At 42.0% G+C, this 19,594-nt stretch overlaps 1 protein-coding gene across 3 annotated transcripts in view; it reads right to left on the reverse strand.

Moving 5' to 3' along the window:
* The window catches only part of BRF1 (BRF1 general transcription factor IIIB subunit), a 175,142-nt gene that overhangs the window by 146,037 nt on the left and 9,511 nt on the right, over positions 1–19,594 (reverse strand). For all 3 annotated transcript variants that reach the window (XM_083839101.1, XM_083839099.1, XM_083839100.1), the window contains exon 2: positions 11,477–11,557. Coding sequence is in view for 2 of the 3 variants with exons in the window: in XM_083839099.1 (XP_083695225.1) it covers positions 11,477–11,557 (81 nt within the window). In the remaining variant the exon portion in view is untranslated. The remainder of the gene's footprint in view (positions 1–11,476; positions 11,558–19,594) is intronic.

The raw sequence follows: 19,594 nt of genomic DNA on the forward strand, positions 1-19,594 counted from the left end.
AAATCAAACTGAATGTCATGTATGCTATATATTCTAATTGATTAATATATAAACAGAATGAGCATTTTGGTCCTAACACATTAAGAATTTTACTTTACTGCTGTTCCAGTGAAGTATCTCAGAACAGCTAATACATGTTGCTGAAAAAATCCTTAGGGATCGTGAAATGAAAAAGTACTCCCTGAAGACGTAGCGAGCGACAAGAACTCTATTAGAGAGAAGCATTTCTTCTTCTTCATTCCTTTTTAAGTTGCGACTAAATTAGCACAGCCTGCACACTCCAGGGTGTGTGCTGGGAGGATGGAGGGGGGGAAGCGGAAGATATAAAGGCCTGAGGCACTTCAAGCAGAGAGCATCCATCTGCCAGCAGCAGTCAATGAACAGAACATTTCTAAAAGCTTCCCACTCATATTAAGTCAAGCCAAAAGAACAGAAAACACCTTCCTTCACTCTGACTGTGCAGGATTGAACGTAACAGGACGGTGAGTTATAAATACATGTAAAAAAAAATAAAGGAGAACAATGCGGTCCTGCGTTCAGCTTCCCCTGCTGCAAAGCTGGTTTAAGAGGCTCATCTCTACAGCATCCGTTCCCTCATCTACTCTGTGGCAGCATGCAGAGAAGTGAAACAAAGTGAAGCAGAAGAAAAAAAGAGTTGGTTTATTGTTTTTTTGGTTTTGGCTGGTTGGTTGTTTTTGTTGTTTTGTTATTTTTTTTTTTTCTGTTTTTCTTGTGAAACCCAGATATTTTCACTGAAAGGCAGGGAACAAACCGGCTTTACTGCTAGACGTGTACCACAGAGTCAGCCTCCACAGCTGTAACTATAAAACGAAGGCTTCCGATGGCAATACCACTTGAAGAAGTTCCCAACCTTTTACACAACACCTCATTGCCACCCGTGCACCACAGCACGTCAGCTCCCAGGCTGACAGAACTACCCACAGGAGCACAGCAAATGACAGAGATCATTCAGGTTAAAAATAACTTGCATGCGTGCACGGAGTTGTTCTGGTTGGGAAAGGTTTTTGTTTTTGTTTTTTAAACTCCTAAGGGGATTTTGTTGTTGCTTTGTTTTTCTAGGTGGGTGTTGGACATGGGACCCTCAAACGGAACACATTTCATACCTGGTACAGAACCCTGTAGTTTCTACTCACTTGTAACTAATAGCAGCTACCTTTACATTTGGGTCTTTCACTCGTACTAACACCTGGCTGAGGAAGGCTGGTGCAGCAATACAGCGCGCAGGAGTCAAAGCCTTTCCCTGAGCTACCTTTGAACAGCACATACGATGGCAGGCCTCATCTATCCGGGAGAGGATGTTGCAGAACCAGGAGGGCAACGAGGACGATCAAAGCTACAGATCAGCTTCTGCACGAGGAACGAGACAAGAATGAGACGAGACGAGTGGAGAAGCACCATCAGGCGCGCTGCTCTGATACTGCTCCCTCAGCCACCGCGGGATGCGTGACAGACGCTGTGCCAGCTGTGCCCGGAGGTGTTATTACATCCCTACGACAGGGATGCACGCAGTGTGCCTGCACGGCCTGTGGCAGGCAGGTCGGAGCTGTCACAGCCTGGATCCCGATCCCACACCGACTGACACCCGCTGGCTCCAACGCCGCAGCCGCTACGTGCTTACACCGACACCATCCGCCACAACGCAGGGAACGCGGGATCACAGCTTATTTGCCTCCAGCTGCAAAGAGCAGGTGACAACGAGCACAAACAAGTCTGCAAGAACTTAAGCAAGTAAATCTTCCTTTTAAAAGCAGTGTACACAAACACTGAGTTTACTCTGGCATTTGTTAATCCCATAGCATATGGGTCCGGAAGGTCAAGGCTGGGGCCATTACTTAGGAAAAGCCGTCTTCCAAGAAAGCTGCAACAGCTCCATCAGCAAGTCACGCTTGCAGATCCTCAGGCTGAGATAATGCTTCCCTGCGCTGCTTCAGCATGTGAAGTAAGGAACTAGGTGCTATCAGGGAACAGCATTAAGAAGAACCAAAAGAATTCTCCCACTCTGGGTTATATTATGGTATAGCTGTAGTGCCTATAAATGACACAAACACTTCAAAAATCACATTTAAGCATTTAAAAACAGTCCTATGCTGTATAAGTGATGTACATTTTCACGATAAAAAAAGAGAGCGGCAGCTACACAGAACTGAAATCAAGGCTACGTTACTCAAGTGCATTTTAAACTTGTCTAACAACCTTCTACAGATAAAATGGTTTAATTCAGAAGCTGGTTAAAAGAGGCAGCACGGAAATTCATTACTAGAGGGGTGGGGAGAAAGGGGAGAGAGGCAGTTACCTATTCTCTGTCACAGGGTGCCAGTAGGAAGCTAAACCTATTAATATCCAAGTTCACCTCCTTATGAATGGTACTATAAAAAGTGAATGCTTCAAAAAACATTAGCCCGCTAGATAAACTGTCTTTACTTAAAGGATTGCTCTCTGGAGAAATGACAGGTTCCAATTATCTACACAAGGCTGTAGGGAGATAAATCTGTCAGTGAATCCCACAAACGTGCTAGGTATTGTCCTACTCTATGTCACATAGACATTGTCAAAATTAACAGGGAAAATTCTTAAGATACTTGCGTATTAAGGTTTTGGTGTCTTGTAAGAAATTTCACAAGTGCGCTGAATTTTAGGAAGCATTTCTTCTTTTGTTTGACGAAAAGAAGCAGAGATCTGTGCTTCCCTGGCACAACAGTTTTCTTGCCCACAGCCAACTAATAAACTCAGACAGACCAGAGACAGGAGAGGAGACAGAGCACAAGAATCATGAAAGACGCCTTTAACTCCAGTCAGAGTCAGGCCAACTCAAAGCAACCGAACACCAAGGGGCTTTTTGGTTTCAGTTAAGACAACAGAAGGCATCTGTTAACTCCTTTAAGGCTATTTTTTTCTTCCTAATTTCAAGAACAATCTTGAAAATTAAGAGAAAGTAACAACAGAGATTGTCCTGAATCTACATACAGATGAAACGAACACCTCCAACTGATTTTGGAAGTCCCTTTTCTAATTTTTCCTTTTTCTGGCTAAGCGAACACAATAATAGAGTAAGGAAGACAAGTAAAGCCTGAGGCATGTATTCCAACTGGCCAGGATGCTGTGCTGCAAGTTTTAAGCTGTCCGTCATCCTCATGGCAAAATCCAACCATTACAGTACTTCCAGCAGATCCTCTACTGTTTACTTGAAGAATCACAGCCTCTCTTCCCTGGAAACCCTGCGAGGACAAAGTCAGCGGGACAAATCCATATTTTTTGGAATAACTTATCACTAGCTACAAAGTGGTTTTCTGCATGTTTTGTTTGGTTTGTCCTTTTTTAAAAATAATATTTCTCAATTAGCATTTCTTCAAGTCTTTGCTGATCAGTGAAGTTCCCTGCAAACCCAGAAAGCTGAAGCTCTGAGAAAGGTGTGTAAGCTATTGAGACACCCTGAAGGTCAGCCAGCAGAGCCCTCCAGCATCTGAGCTGTACTTTTGGGACTTACCAGAGCCTGCATCAAGGCAGAAGACCAGGAAAGCCAGTACCTACTGAGACTCAAGCAAACGTTAGAAGCACAGAGGTCTGACACACTGGAAGACAAACACAGCAGTCCCATAACAGAAAAGTTCTCTGTTGGAAAGTTATGTGATAAGTAGCAGTGATCACAAATGAGAAAGGACAAACAGGTTGGGAAGAAAAACATTCCTTTTAAAATTCTTCCATGAAGTTGTTATGGTACCAAAGATTTAACATCCCAAGTCAAAACTTTTCTGCTTTCCCATCTCTGTAGCATGTTCTGACCAAAGAGCGAGAGCAAAGGTCAAGAGACACTTGTGCAAGAAACAAATATGTGAGTGTTATGTCTAAGACCCATCCATGTTAGCAGAGAGGATAAATCTACAAGACAGAAAGAGGGAAAGCTGTGAGTGACCTCCAAGGGAGGAAGCTTGAGCTTGTTAACATGCAAGAAGCAGGACAGTAGGATGTGATTCAGTAGTTCAGTTTTGGCCATGTTAAGTCTGTGTCGAGATGATCCCCAAACACAGACACCAAAGCGTAGGATTCATCACCCTTATCCTCAGAGATGAGGATCTGAGCTTAGTCAACCCAGACTTCCTTTCAGTGAGCGAAGAGGCACTTCAAAGAGTGAGTCATGTATGACTTCCTTTCGGGTCCCTCCTTAATCACACCCTGAATCTGTCCACCTCTGCGTAGAGACCCTGAATGGAGTTCAGGGCAAGGAGCTCACACAGACACCCAAGATTTGCCAGATGAATCCCACCCTACCACAAACTGGATGGACGGGGTATGAAGTAATGGAAGAGGCATTCAGGAATGAAGATGTTTTCCAGACTAAAGAGTTGCACTTAGTAAGAACAAAAAAAGAGAAAAGATTATCCCAAATGAAAAGGGAAATAGGCTCTTACATCCTCCCCAAGGAGACATGGCAAAAGCTAACACACCAAATGGAAAGATGAAGAAAATGAATCGAGTAAGTTCTTAATGACAAAGGACTAATAAAGGGGCAAGGCAGTAGATCAGTCAAAGACAGTAAGACCAAAGGAACGGTCTAGCCAGAAGAATAAGTCTTTCAAAGCCTTAGCAAATAAAGAAGTTAAGAAGGATACATGACAAACCCAGACAAGGACGGCTTTAAGCAATGGTTAGTTGAAGATGCAACAAAAGAAAACACAAGGGGGGTACTAATTGAAGGTGGAAGGATTGAGACTAGCTGGTATCACAACAGAAATGAAAGCAAGAAGGACAACTAAGTGTAAGGCAGAGAGATTAGTCTCAAAGTTTCATTAACAAAATCAAGGCCAGATACATTCGTAGCTGATAGACAAGGAAGAGCCAAAGAAAAGATCGCACCCAGCAAAGAAAACAACTAGAAAGAATTCAAAGACTATGCACAACTGCAAAACTACTAATTTGCTGGGAATCACAGATACATGGCTGGACAGCTTGCGTGACTGGAATCATAAGGTGGATGGTTACAGGCTCTATGGGAAGGACAGACAGGGAAGGTGAAAGGAGACTCATTTTATGCAAAGGAACAGCCTGAATGATGGCATCAGAAAGGCTGGAAGAGACCTCCAAGATCCTCTGGTCTAACCATCACTCTACTACCACCATCACCCACTAAACCATGTCCCTAAGCACCAGGTCCAACCTTTCCTTGAACACCCCCAGGGACGGAGACTCCACCACCTCCCTGGGCAACCCGCCCCAATGCCTGACTGCTCTTTCTGAGAAGAAATGTCTCCTTAATTCCAATCTAAACCTCCCTGGGTGCAACTTGAGGCCATTCCCTCTAGTCCTAAATGAATGCATGAAGCTTTGCTGCAAAACAAGTGGACAGGCAGATAACGACATAATGATCCTGGATCAGAAGCAAGGCCAACAATGGAAACAGCGTCACGAGCACTTGCTACAGACCACCTGATCCTGAAGATGAAGCCTCCTTCAGACAACAGGAAGCCATCCCGGCTCTCATGGCAAACTGTAAACACCCCAACACCTGCTGGAAGGGAATCACAGTGGGACAAAGCAATCCAGAAGACTTCTGGATTGTATCAGGAGCATGAGTGCTGAGTAAGTCAACCTAGAAACCGTGAGAGTGGTCAAACACTGGAACAGGCTTCCTAGAGGGATGGCTGATGCCCCATGCCTGTCAGTGTTCAAGAGGCATTTGGACAATGCCCTCGATAATATGCTTTAACTTGTGGTTAGTCCTGAAGTAGTCAGGCAGCTGGACTTGACCTTCACAGGCCCCTTCCAACTGAGCTATTCTAACTTCTGCAATACCTACCATTCTCTAGAAAAGAAGTGGTAGAAAATGTGAAGTTTGATGGCAAGCCTGACTACATTAACCCTGAGATGACAAAATTTAAGAACCTTTTGGTATGAGGATGATGGGTACCTGGATTTCAGAGAGCAGGCTTCAGTTTGTTCAGAGAAGTGGTAAGCAGGACACCTTGGAGTACTTCCAAGGAGAGCAAAGGGGGCAGTGGTTGGTCAGTTTTCAAGGACAATTTCTCCAAAGCACAATGCCATTCCGTACTGATGTGTTCTCGGGGCCAACTTGGCTTCATAGCAGCTCATGACTCCCATTGGTCTTCTGCAACAATGTCATTTTCAGGTCTCACAGATCTCTCTACCAGAGTTTGGAGGAAACTGATTGCTATGCATGACAGACAAGGACTGAGCAAGGGACCACTTAGCAAACTCAACAGGATTGAATGGGATATACCTGAAGATGCTAATGAGCTGGTAAAAAGTAGTATCTCTAAAATCTTTAAAAGGTTGTAGGAATTGAGGTTCTCTGTTCTTCCAGTTACAGGTGTTTCAGACTTTTCTTCCAGAGGAGGAAGTAGGAAACCACAGGTGAGTCAGGCTCCCCTCAGCCTTAAGATCCTTAAGAGACCTTAAAATGCTGCAAAATACAAGCTGACAAACCTCACGCAGCTCAACAAGGCAAATGCAATTATTTCTTTTTGACAACAAAGAACCAACAGCAACAATACAGGCTGGGGATTGTTTGACTTGGGAGTAGCTTTGCAGAAAAGGATCTAGAGTCCTTATGGACAAAATGATGAATGTGACTCAGCAGCACCCGATTGCAGTGATGAAGGCTAACTCTATGTTAGAAACGTATTATTAAAAGTATAGCCAGTAGGTCAAGATAGTTATCCCCTATTCCATGCTTGTGAGACTGTATTTTGAGTCCTTTGTCTGGTTCAGGACTTCTTTGCCCAAGAAAGGCATTGACATATTGGAGCAAGCCCAGCAAAGAGCTGTTAAGATGACTAGGAGACTGGAGCACATGATGCGAGGCCAAGAGCTGAATTTGTTTGGTCTTCAGAAGAAAAGCTAAGGGGGAGGTCTTACTGGTGTCTTCAGCTACTCAGTGGGAGGTTATAAAGAGTCAGATATGCACAGCAAAAGGACAAGAATCACATTAAATATAAGGGAAAATTTTTTTCTCAGTGAGGGTGGTCAAGCATTAGAACTGGTTGTCCAGGGAGACTGCATCATATCTATCCTTGGGGATACTCAAAGCTCAGCTGCACTATGCCCTGAGTGGCTTAATGCAACTTCAAAGTCACTTTGACTGCAGACCTCCAGAGATCCTTAAATTATTGTATGAGTCTACTCACTTCTGCCCTCTTTTTGTTTCAGTTTTGTTAAATAAAGATGTGTTCTCCAGTTCTCTTCTTTGGATACATCTGTTCCTCATACACATAATATATTGTCCTGGTGTAATTCACACTGGACAGTTCTGGTAGGAAATAGGGCCTTCTACAATCACTTGCAATAAACCAGCTATGAAATCAGGGATGACAAATGTTAAAGAATTAAGCAAATAGTTTAAACAGTTAAAAATGCATTAGAAAACATCTTCAGAAATCCCTTCCCATGTAGAATTAAAATACTGTTAGCTACGTTTTGGCATTTAAGAGGACTGAGGGAAAGCACATTCATTTAAAGTAATGATTAAAAACACAGCACAACAGTTCAGAAATTGGATTAAGCTAGATGCAGCTGCAATCCTCAAACTTAGTTTTAACCAAATTTGAATATCTGCAACTGAAGCTTTCAAGTTATAATCACGCCATTGACCTTCCTTCCCCTCTCCCTTTTCTTTTCAGCCACTGAAGACTATTGAAAGTATCAGAGCTCCAAGTCAAGAACAACTCCCTTGTAACTATGGATCTGACATGGATATAGTGAGAGCAGATTGCCTGCAAGGAAGCAAGAATAAACCAGCTATTTAGAGAGATTATGTAATGTAGCACAGAGCTGTAAAATGAGATTTAAAGAGACAGAACTCTCAATTTCAGCCCTGCAAGTGCCCAAAGAAGTTGGGCAATACTGTGGCAATTTGAAGAAGCTCAGACAACAAAGAAAAGTCTTGTCAAAGGGTCCCCACTCTGAGCTAACTCTTCTTTCACTACTCTTTCTCAGAGAAACAGCAACATGTGGTTATTTGGTCAAACCTTTTAAAAACAAAGCTGAAACACCTCTTCGTATCATCTCACGGATGTGCAGGCTTTTACGACAAAAACGAGCTCTACATGAGCAGAGATGAGCCATTCTGTGGGCCCGAGGTTGCAGAACTTGTGGAGCTTAGCATGCTCAATTAGCGCAGTGCAGCAACACTGAAAATCAAACTGTTAATGAACAAACACAACAGGATTAGGTCTTTCTTGTATACATATTTTAAACGAGTGTAAACAAGACTCCGGTTTTTATAACCGCAGCCAATTCCTAACCAAACACCCACAAACATCAGCTGGTTCAGTAAAGAAAGACAGAATATGAACTGCCACGCACCGCCACGTTATAAATAGCGAGGAAACATACAGCAAAGGCATGTGTGATAAGGGAGACTAGTGGCGTGTATTCGATATTCTTACACAAGCCTGGAAACTGTAAAACCTTCAGGGTTTGCCCATGGCTTTCTTGAAAGCATACATGTAAATACCAATGTACAAAATAATGATTTGGCAGAAAAGTCTAAGGTTTTTAGCAGTTATTATTGGGAGATTTTACTTTGGCATTTCTTCACTTCAGAATGGAGGAAACGAAAGAAACAAGTTACTACTTTAGATATTCTAATGAAAAACTGTTTTTCATCTAATTCTAAAGGTCCTTTAATTATAACCCTCAAAGGACAGCAGCATCGTACATTTAGCCAACCCCAGCTGCTTTACTAGGGATTAAATAAGAGACAGTGAGGCCAAATCACCTCCCTTTCACCTCCCCTGAAAAGACAGACATTACAGACAGGAAGAATTTGGCCCAAACTACATGGGGGAGGGAAGTGCAAGCAGGGGGAGGTCGTTTTTTTAAAAAAAAGTTCCTGCTCCGTTGCTGGACTATTCCCCGGATCATGTCAAGCTTGCAGGTTGCTGGCAAGCAGACCAGGCACGCTGCGAGACCTGCCAGCGCTCTCAGACCACACACGCGCGCTCCCAGCTGCTCTCATCCGCCGGGGACGACCTCCAGAGCAAGCTGGGCTCCACTGCCCATCGCTGCTTTCCACAGAGCCTGGTCCTTCCCTTCGGCAGCAGCCTACACAGAGCACCATATAGGAGAACACAGCGTGTGTTCGTATGCTGAAGGCAGCACGCAGCCTGGGCCTAAGTAAGGAGCAGACCTTCTATAAGATACAGGAAGCACGTTTATCAGTCATGCAGCACCAGAATCCTGACAGCAGCTCATTTCAGCAGTCCACGTGCAACTCGGGTAACTCTGAAATGCAAACACGGTTGTACCAGCAAATAAACAGACAATTAGCTTAGCATTTTCTCCCCAACCACACAGAGCAGTGCTCCAGGGACAACTGCCCATTCTTCTTGCAGTCAGCTATCAGAGCACTTCAGTTTCATTCAGTGAACCACCTCACTCTTTTTCTTTCAAAAATACAGTAAATTCATTTACCTTGCTATGCTTTAAAGAATAAATACAACGGATATTAATACAATTGCAAAAAAAAGCGATCATGAACACAATGACAGGGTGAGATTTTATAAGTTCATTGCCATAGCTCAATTTGCAGTTAAGAACTATATAAAGCTAAAAACGTGATTAAATGCAGCAGACAACTAGCTCATTACAGAGCAGCAGAAAGAAGGGCCTTTCAAACACCAATTGCTCTACCTGAAATAGCAGCCGCTGTTGTCATGCCTGGGACTGAGCAAGAACACTGCTTAGCTCATTGAAACGAACTTTCTCAGAGACAGATTGGCACCGTGACAAATACAGGTTGGCTGCGGAAATCAAAGACCAAATGCCTTTTTTTTTTAATACAAAGGATCACCACAAAAGAAGGAAAACTGTTAAAAGCCTCAGACAGGTATAGCTAAAAAGACAAATTATTTTCCTATTTCAAAACCGTTTGGGAGAGAATTTCATTTCAAACAACAGTAATTTCTTTTCTATGATGCTGTTAGACTTTAGCCAAGATCATTGTATATGATTAGGGGGTCCTGACAAGTCCAGTACACACAAAAGCCATTGGGATGGAAGACGCATTCCCCAGCAAACGTTCTGTCAGGAAAGAAGCCACATCTATATTCCGGAGCAACGCCTAGGCTGTGTTTAATTTCAGTTACCAAAGCAGGTTTTTGAATAAAAAAGAGTGTTTTCTCTCCTCAGTTTTTTTAATTTTTTCTACAATTATACTTAAGAAACTGAGCAGTCCCTATGCACAACAAGCCAATTTATTTTTAAAATATCTATGCAAAATTACAGCTATGATTAAAGTAACTTCATCCAATGACAACCTTCACCAGCTGTAGATGGTATTCTGGTGGTTTTATTCCACTAGTACAGTTTATAGAGACATTTTCAAAACTCCTAAGATAGTAACTTTGGATGTGACACTGAAACCTGCTCACAAAGTGCAAGCTTTACTTTGTCAAACGAGCAGGGTTTGACACTGCTTGGTACAACAGCCCAATAAAATAATCTGTATATAAATCGGCTGGATAATGCTGAGCAAAGCAATCTGGGTATAATTCAATAGCACAGATCAATCTTACTCTTTCCCTACGTATGCAGATACAATAACAGATCAATCTTATCCTTTCAATATCAATGCAGATACAGTATCTGAATTGTATACAGGACTACTTGAGGAAAATACCTTTATTTAATATACCCCCCAAAACAAGCATCATATCAGTAAAACCCATCTAACACCCTTGGTTAATTACACGTCAGCTTCTGAGTCTTTGATATGACAGTCCATCAGCTGTCATCTCCAGGAGTCATGAGACAAGAGTATTAATTAGCCAAAAAATGACAACTCCTGTCCACTGATATGACCAACAGCAACTGAAACTGGAAGACCATTAGGTTTCTGGAATAAAAGCTGTTTTTATTCATTCTCTTTAAGGACTGTACATTAGGAAGAACTCAAAATGGATACCATGTAACCAGACCATTTCCTTAAACATTCTCTGAACACTAAAATCTCTTTTCTACTTTTCCCTTCTCTATTCAACAGTCACATATTAAGCATGTGATTACTATGAAGTGTGCATAATGTGTGTGTTATCTTTACTTTTATACTATATAAAAACAAAAGCATTTCAGCAATTATACTTTAAAATAAAAATGCATAAAACACTCCAAGAACGCTGAAAATTGATGAAATAAAAAGCTGAAGTAGTTTAACAGATAACAAAAATGTGCAATTGGCACATCAACCTTGAAAAAGCCCTTTTAAACTCCAATAGTACTTGTAAGGTGCCATTACCCTTTGTCAGCCATCTACCTGACCTCATAAATCAGGTATAACAACCAAATGAGAGCACAAGGAAAAATCAGCACTTGGCAGACTTGTCTACTGACTAGCAAGTGGCCTGCCAAGGTTTTGAGGTCACATTCAAAACTACAAATTAATAGCAAATCAATCATGTTAATTAAAAAAAGTCACATCAACAAGATTAAAGCTTGTGGATACCGTTCTGTAGAGTTTGTGCTCGTGACTCCTTTCCCAGGTTGGCATGGAATCCTCCTACTAAGGTCAGTGTTTTGCCTGCACCTATTAGGGAAGAAAATAAAAGATACATCAAATGCAATAGCTGAATTAAAACATTAAAAGGAAACTTATTGAGTCACTGAACTTGGTATCTGTATAATTTACAACATGCCAAATTACATTAAAAAGGATACTGTAGAGCGCTTGAAGGACTTAAGACAAAATGCAAACCCTGTGCCATTTATTTCCTCCTCAGGATACCATAATACATACAAAACTCTAAGTCCCCCTAAACTCAGTTCCAAATAAAGCACAAAAACGTCACATCACTTATTTTGGGCAGAATATGAAAATCAGTATCATGAAACACTGCTCAAAGTAAAACATGAAAAATTCTTAAGTTATATTTTGTGTCTGAAGAATATTCAATACTGAATTTTACTAGCTAATTACTGGCACTACAGAACATAAAAACCATAGTTAGCATTCAATAATGACTTGTGTTGGCTACTACAGACGTAACACATACTTTAAAATAACTTCACTTTAACATTAGACACACTGCGAAACTTGGGCTACAAAAACTACAAGTCTGGAACTGCTATGTTTACACCCTGAAAGGCTGGAGACTAAAATAAGTCTGTGTTGTAAATTAACATCAACTAGAGGCTGGTTTACGCGTCTGTGCCAATGCTGAGAAGTCTGAATGCAGAGTCCTCTGGGAATCAATGGAACTGTTCATGCAAACGAATCTTCCAGAGCAGGGAATTAAACTACTGAGGACAGAAATAGTCTCTTACTAAAGCAGGAAGTTTTTAAAAAATAATCAGGCTACTCCAAGCAGGATATTAGAATCTATCAGCTTAACAGCGTGACCAAAAAGCTAAATTGCACAGGATTGAAAACAAGAAATTTGCTAGTAATTGGACTTTAGTCTGCTCTTCAGAATAAGAAGCAAAGTCATCTTAGTTTCCTGCCATGCCTACAGTTTTCCTCAAGTTCTTGTCACTATGTTTTCTCATCTTACACCAGCTCTCCGGAGCAAACTACAATGGCTTTGGGACAGAAACATACAAAGGCATGGAGTACCACTGGAAAGCAATTCAGGGTATTTCGGCTACACACCTGAGTAAGATACTTCCATAGCAATTCCAAACCATGAGAAACTACGGCCTGAGCTTCTATTAGACTTTCTTAGCTAGTCTCTTAGCTGTATTTAATAAACATCTTGTTGAGAAAAAAACAGAACAGCTAATATTCTGGTAGAATTGTCTACAAGTCTTCCGAGCTTACTTTTCCAGGCAACCTTTAAATTAGGTTTCCAGCGCTGTCCACAACAGAAACCAAGTTCACCTTCCCTTCATTAGCAGATCCTTTCAACAAACAATAATCAGAAGCTCTCACATAAATGCCCCAAAGCTTAAGTACTTCAACATCCTAATTAGAGATGAAAAACAGTCAATGGTGATCTCCACAATGAATAGAGGTAAGCCTCCCAACCCTGTATTTTGCCTATTATAGTCAGCAACCTCTCCTTTCTATTCTTGCGGTTACCAAAACGAACTGATCAGGCAAAACAGAGAGAAACTATCAAATTATCCCAGCGCTCATGCAGGTTTTGGTGTACAACTAGTCAGAATGGTTTACCTCGCAAAAATACATAAACTGTGACAAAAGTTTCATGCACCTTTTCCTCAGCAGCAAATCTAACTCCAGAAATTCTTTCCTACTCCCCCATTTTTCTTGTTTCAAGGTTTGCTTTACCACGGGCCATCTCTCTCATCTGACTTCCAGCAGGAGAGGGCACAGCAGCAGCTGAGGGGGCCGCAAGACGCAGGGCAGGAGTGGGAAGGAAGAGCAGGGCGTGCTGGGGGTAGCAGGCTCACACAGCAGCCGTCCCACAGCTCCACAACGCTCCTCCAGTCCTCTTGCTCTTTAAAGACATGACAACACTCAACTCTGTCGGACTATGACTATCATCATCAGAAGAGCTACATCGCTCTTTAATAGGTCTCTGTATTACTAATAAAAAGCCTACACTGAAACAATCATAGAGCGGTGATAACAATACCATTAACAACAAACCTAACTTACAAACTCTGCTAGCAGAATTGCTGCATCCATTTCTCAGCTCGAGTTGGCATTCGGCTTTGAAAGCTGACAAAACTGGTCTGTTGGGGGCTTGCACGCTCAGAACTGCAAACTAACGTTTCCACGGACTATGAAGTCTCACCCTCAGCTTTAATCTTCACATGGGGAATGCAAAGCAAACTCATTAATACATCTGTACAGTTGGGTATTAAAAAGAGAAACTATAAAAAAAGATTTTTTTAAATCTGTGAAATCATCAAATTCATTTAAAGACCAAAAAACCCTACAAAGCTAGTCATTTAAAGAGTACAAAGGAAGGGAGCAGCAATTGCTAGGCACAACTGAATTAACATTCCAGCTTAACTAAAGTTTTTACATTTCTTGACCTTTTCTATTTTTCCCCTACAACTTCAGAAATGAATTAAACAGGCTTTTGGTTTTTCACATTCAGCTTTCAAGACAGAAAAAAAAATACATCCGAGAAGTATTTGGTGTCTGCAAGCACTGCCTGCCAACTCCTCAACATTAACACTAACATTTCCCTAAGCCAACTCAAATACCCTCCTCAGTGAGGTGGTGCCTCCCAGGGCACGTTGTCATCTACTGGTTATTTTTAGAAACTCACTCAGATTCTCAAGCTTTGCTTCACTGAAGCCTCCTCTCCCCTTCCTGTTAACTTTGGACACTTTTGAAGTTTTGAATTAGAAGAATTCAGTTGGAAGGGACCTACAAAAACATCAAGTCTTTGGACAACAGAAGGCGTGGAGAGATGTGCTAGGCAGCTCAAGAGGAGCTACTCAAATTTTTGGGGTCATCTCAGCAGGATGCAGTGCCCTGGGACACAAAATGAGGAGAACCAAAGATGATGGAGGCCATACACCTGGAAACTTGATGATACCTGGGCAAAGCTTCCACAGGTCCAGACCCTGCTCATAACCCCATGCCCAGGGCAAGGGGTTTGGACTGGATGATCTTGAAGTGCCCCTTCCAACGCCAGCCATGCAAGGCCTCCCCAGTCACTCCGGTGCTGAATCACAGTGCCTGCCCCCATGTCTGCTTCCATCAGGCACAGCTCCCCTATGAAGGGCCAAGACCCTGGCACCTTGGCTATTTCTGAGCTTCAGATTCAACACCTGGAGAAAAAACAGCACTGCTCCTGGTGTCATGCGTTTTGTTTCCTCTAAATGAGCAAGCAAGTGAAGACCAGGAATGAAGCTGCTTGCAAGTGGAACTGAAATGTATCTGCTATTCGATAGGACCAAGGCTACCAAAACTCTTCCCTGTGAAATTAGAACTGGAGAACTCCAGCCCTTTCTTCCACATATGATAGGAGAAAAGGTTTCAGTTTAAACCCACGTATTTACAGACCCAGCATAAAATCAGTAAACAATGCAGACTGCATCCCACCACCTGTTTCATAGTCAGGGTAGGCTAGGTAATCTATCTTAAAAATTAATGAGCTTCCTATTAAAGCCAGACCACGAAAGTCAAAAGGAGAGTGGGTCAATGTCCCGTTACAATTCATGCCTACAAGAGTAAAATGATGCAATTAAAGTCTTCCGAGCACAGAAAACAACTAAAATCGGTAGACTTCTTTTCTCAGCCATTTTAAAAGGAGCTTAACAAATCTGTGTGCATGCACCACAGCCGGCCGAAACACTACTGCTGAATAAATTTATACAGACAAACTTTTAATCTAGTCCACCCATAGCTAGTTTTCTATGTGCTTATTTTCATAACTACCAAGCACGGAGATAAACATACCGTTGTGTCCACCACGCCCAAGTTTAAGACTGCACAAGTCTACGAAAGTCAGTCTGCGTCCAAGCTACGTGCAACACTCAGCATCTACCCAACTGACAGCAGTATACGCTGCAGCACTTCAAGCAAGCGTTTGTTGCCATCACAAGGACAGCACATAAAACATTCAGTGCAGGAAAAAAACACTATAGTTAGCTCTGATGCAAGATTGCCACCTTGAGGATTTCAGAAGAGAAGCAAAAAGTGATTCCGTTCAAGTCACAAATGTGCAGTAATTATTTTATGCATGAAGTAGATGCAAGTTTCCCCTCTTCCTTCCCAACACAAGATGATTAGTTCTGCAACCAGAAAAGTGAAAACCTAGCACAAAGTGAAACACGCATACTCTTCAAAACTTCCCCCAAAGGTCTGCAAATACAGTATACCAATACTTTCTTCTGTTTTGCAAGTTACATCATGACCACTCTACATAATTTAAAACTAACCATGAATTCATCATCTCTAGAAATCCTGACCACAGATAAGAGGAATTTTGCTGATAGTTTTATTTTCAGTTCACAGAGTTTCAAGTTTAGCATGTGTATTATTGCTGGAATCTATTTCAGGACTGTTCAAGGCTGCACGGTAAGAAATATTTTATACCAGGACTTTGTCTATCAGTACGTCCTACATGGAAACCCATTAAAAACAAAACCCTTACTCCTACCACTTCTGTAAGACTGAAAAATACATAATAATCCTTTATTGTATACAAGTCATAAGTCAAAAAACACAATCTGATAGGAATACAGAAATCATCATCTTTACCAGCTGTCTCACTCTGTCAGTACTTTCAAGTTCAAGAGGGAAAAGAAAGGCACAGAAGATGAATAGTTAATAAGCTTAGCTTAAGTTTTATGAAAGCATTTTCCTCCGTGTATCTAGTCCCTCTCTTCTTTCCAGTTTGCTGACCATAGCTTTCCACTATTCAACATACTTCATTTCCACAAACCCCAGAAGACTCAAATACTTTGATCAAGTCAAACTTGAGTCAAGTACTGTACTTGAGGTCAATGTAGCTCACGCTCTCAGATCTAAGAACAAAGAAGTTTTTAAGGATAAAGCAGGATATACAAAACTCTACACTAAGCTTCCACATGCACACCTGAGAAATTGAGCATACCATAGCTTTACAAAAGGGTAGCCTACATTAAATTTGCCAAGCGATGCTCCAGAGTAAGAGCACACGTTCAGCATTTACAGCACTGCAAATTGGTCGCTGCAGTTAAGTTGCTTATAGTATACTTGCAAGAAAAGACTTGGATTAGCAAAAATAAACTTTCCCTTGATATTGTAATACTTGAAAGAGACTACTTAACAAAATTTGTGGAACCTCCTATACTAGAAGTTTTAACAAATGCTTGCTGGTGTGTTAAGGGCTACTGGTTCACCTTATGAGCAAAAGCAAGCAAACAACTTTCTACAAGTGACATTTGTTCCACCAGCCTCGATTTGGTATTTTGCAGTCTCATGTACATTTGCAGATGAAGAATCTTAAATATATATATATATGCTGCACAAGAGCCATGCGCTTTACTGGATCCTGATTCAGTGACAAAGCTGGACTAGTTGTCAACGCCCCTTGCAATCTTCCATTTCTACGACCATACCTATACAGTTTATCACCCTCCTAAAACCTCCTGGCTTAGTTACTACATAGGAACACGTTAAAAGACTTTAATTCACACAAGTTACTGTACATCTCAAACAACAAACATCATTCCGGCATTCAGAGAAAAAAATGCGCATTTGTAATTTAGTTGATCATTTATTTTTAATCAAAAGCCACCAAACCCAATAGAAATTCCAAATAAGCCTGTTTCAGGACAGTCATGCTGCTTAATCTCACACAGAGATGCTGGTGATGTACACGCATCTCAGATCCCAAATACACGTTAAGTCCTGCGGGGCAAGGATCCTGTCTCGGTGACAAGCCTACAGTCATTCCGTAACCCTCCTATCGAGGCTTTCCACAACATGCATTTGATGATAAAATATCCTGTAGGTCTTATCTGGAGTTGGGAAATGATCCTAGTTCCACCAACTTGTCTCCTCCATTCCAGTTTTTTCACCAGAATGACCGCATCGAAATGAACATACAGTTTCATTTCATGCTGCTATGAACTAGGCAACTTGATAAGAGACGGCCAGGATAAAAACGATTAGAAACACCATCACCTCCATTACCTACCTGGAACTTTTTTTTTTTTAATAAAAGCCACCAATATCTGAGCAACAAAGTCCCTTCTTCACTTAACTCCACATTTACCTTCTTGACTAAACCTGACATCAAATGAACAAGGCACAGCAAAGACAAGATCTTTACCTCAACACGAACTGAGGTAGAGGTCTCAAAACTACAAAGTTTCTCTAAGTTTTGTAAAAATAGGCAGCTGGTTAGGGAGGACAATGCTAGGCAAGAGGTAGTCAAAAGCTTATGCAAAATAACTCTGATTTAAATTTTTACAAGAGATACGACCACAAACTTTGCAGGAGGCTAGGGGCAGCCCCAGCCCAGGGCATCAGGCATCTCCACGGGCCCAGGGATGAGCTGCGGCCAGGCAGGACGCCAGCCTGTGGCTGAGGGACAGAATCAGGCCCGCTGAGGGGAACCAGCATCAGACACAGCCCCAGGATGGCCAAACTGGGCCCAAGGGGCACGCTGAGACCAGGCCAGGACATCAGCCCCTAGGTGAGCTTGTGGGGGCCCACAGCCGAGCTGGGGACCAGCCCTGCCATGGCCTTACCGGGACAGAGCCTGATAGACCAGGGGGGCTGAAACAGTGTCCTGGGCCACAGGTGGAAGCTGCTCAGGGCCACTATGATCCGTAGTGTCCTGAAGCTGACAGCTCTCATCCCAGCAACAAGCTGCACGCACAGAGATCCATGAGATTTCCAGACTGCCTTATGGGTTACTCCTACGAAGCTTATCAGATGGTATTTCTCTCAATTAATTACCAAGCATTTAAGGACCATTTCTGAAACTTAAAGCTCAGCTTCCCCAGGCACAGTATATCTTTCAGGATCACAAGCTCAGTGTGTCTTGCAGTGCTATCTTCCAACGTTGATTTTTTTCAGTTGTCTTCCAGCTCGCTGCTGCACTGCTTGCACATCAGCATGGAGCTGTTTTCTTCCCCTTTGATTAGTGTCAGATTGAAGCCCTAGACTTCCATTTTCTCAGCTTCTTTAAAGAAAATCTGAAGAGATCTGGACTATCAAAGTCTGCTCCACGTTGAGCTTTCCTCCCCACACAATCTTTGCTTTTGTACTTATTTTTCCTGTCAGCCTCAGGGAAAATACTTGTAAAAGCGGTTTCTCCCAACAAGTACCACAAGACTGCGGTACTCCTATGCAGACACAGTAGAAGAGTGATCAGAGGATACACTGCCTTCAGATGCAGCATACAACTAACAATTTGCCTTTCTACAAAAGCAGCGACTGTAAAATCTATGCAGATCTGAGAAGGGCTCAGTAGAGCTCCTTTTTCCAGTGTACAATTACAGGATAACGAGGAGGTAGAAATGTAGCTCATTCTCAGACCCTGCATCACTGTACTTCGCTGTTGAGATGCATTCATATGTTATGACTGACAGGAGTCTTAAGAACTTGAGTATGAAGGAAAAAACAGATTACATTAATTTCAATTAGGAAAATGAGGAATTTTAATTCAAATACTTTGCAAATTTGGCACAAAGACAGAGACAGCAACCTCTTTGGATGATTTTGTGAGAGTCTGAACTTGCTGTCAATTATAAACTGAACTGTTACTCTTCAAAAACTAGATTCCTGTAGGAAAAGCACATATTTCAAACATTCTGTGCAAATAACAGTTCCTTGGAGCTCAAATGTACATGACAACTCTCTTCCATTGGTACTTGCAGACTTTTGAATCAACAGTTTAATAAAGTTCAAGAATGACGCTCTTACGCATGGCCTTCACAAGCTTCAAGAGAACAACATGGCCGGGATTAAGAGTTGAGGCTAGGTTCTTACCTGGTTGTGACCACTTGCAACAGAATTTAGAAGTGTAATTAACTGGAACAGCATGGGGCTTACCAAAGCTTTCACTAGCTTGTGCTTTGAGGACTTCCCTACCAGCGAATCAATAGATAGATACACATCAGCTCCCTCCTAGAGCATGAAGATAGTATCCTTTGCACTGAAGGGACTTAGCAGCCCACCAGACACCAAGAGGCAGGTGCTTCACAA

This window comes from Anser anser (genome assembly GCF_964211835.1).
Source record: "Anser anser genome assembly, chromosome: 5".
Taxonomy (NCBI): domain Eukaryota; kingdom Metazoa; phylum Chordata; class Aves; order Anseriformes; family Anatidae; genus Anser; species Anser anser.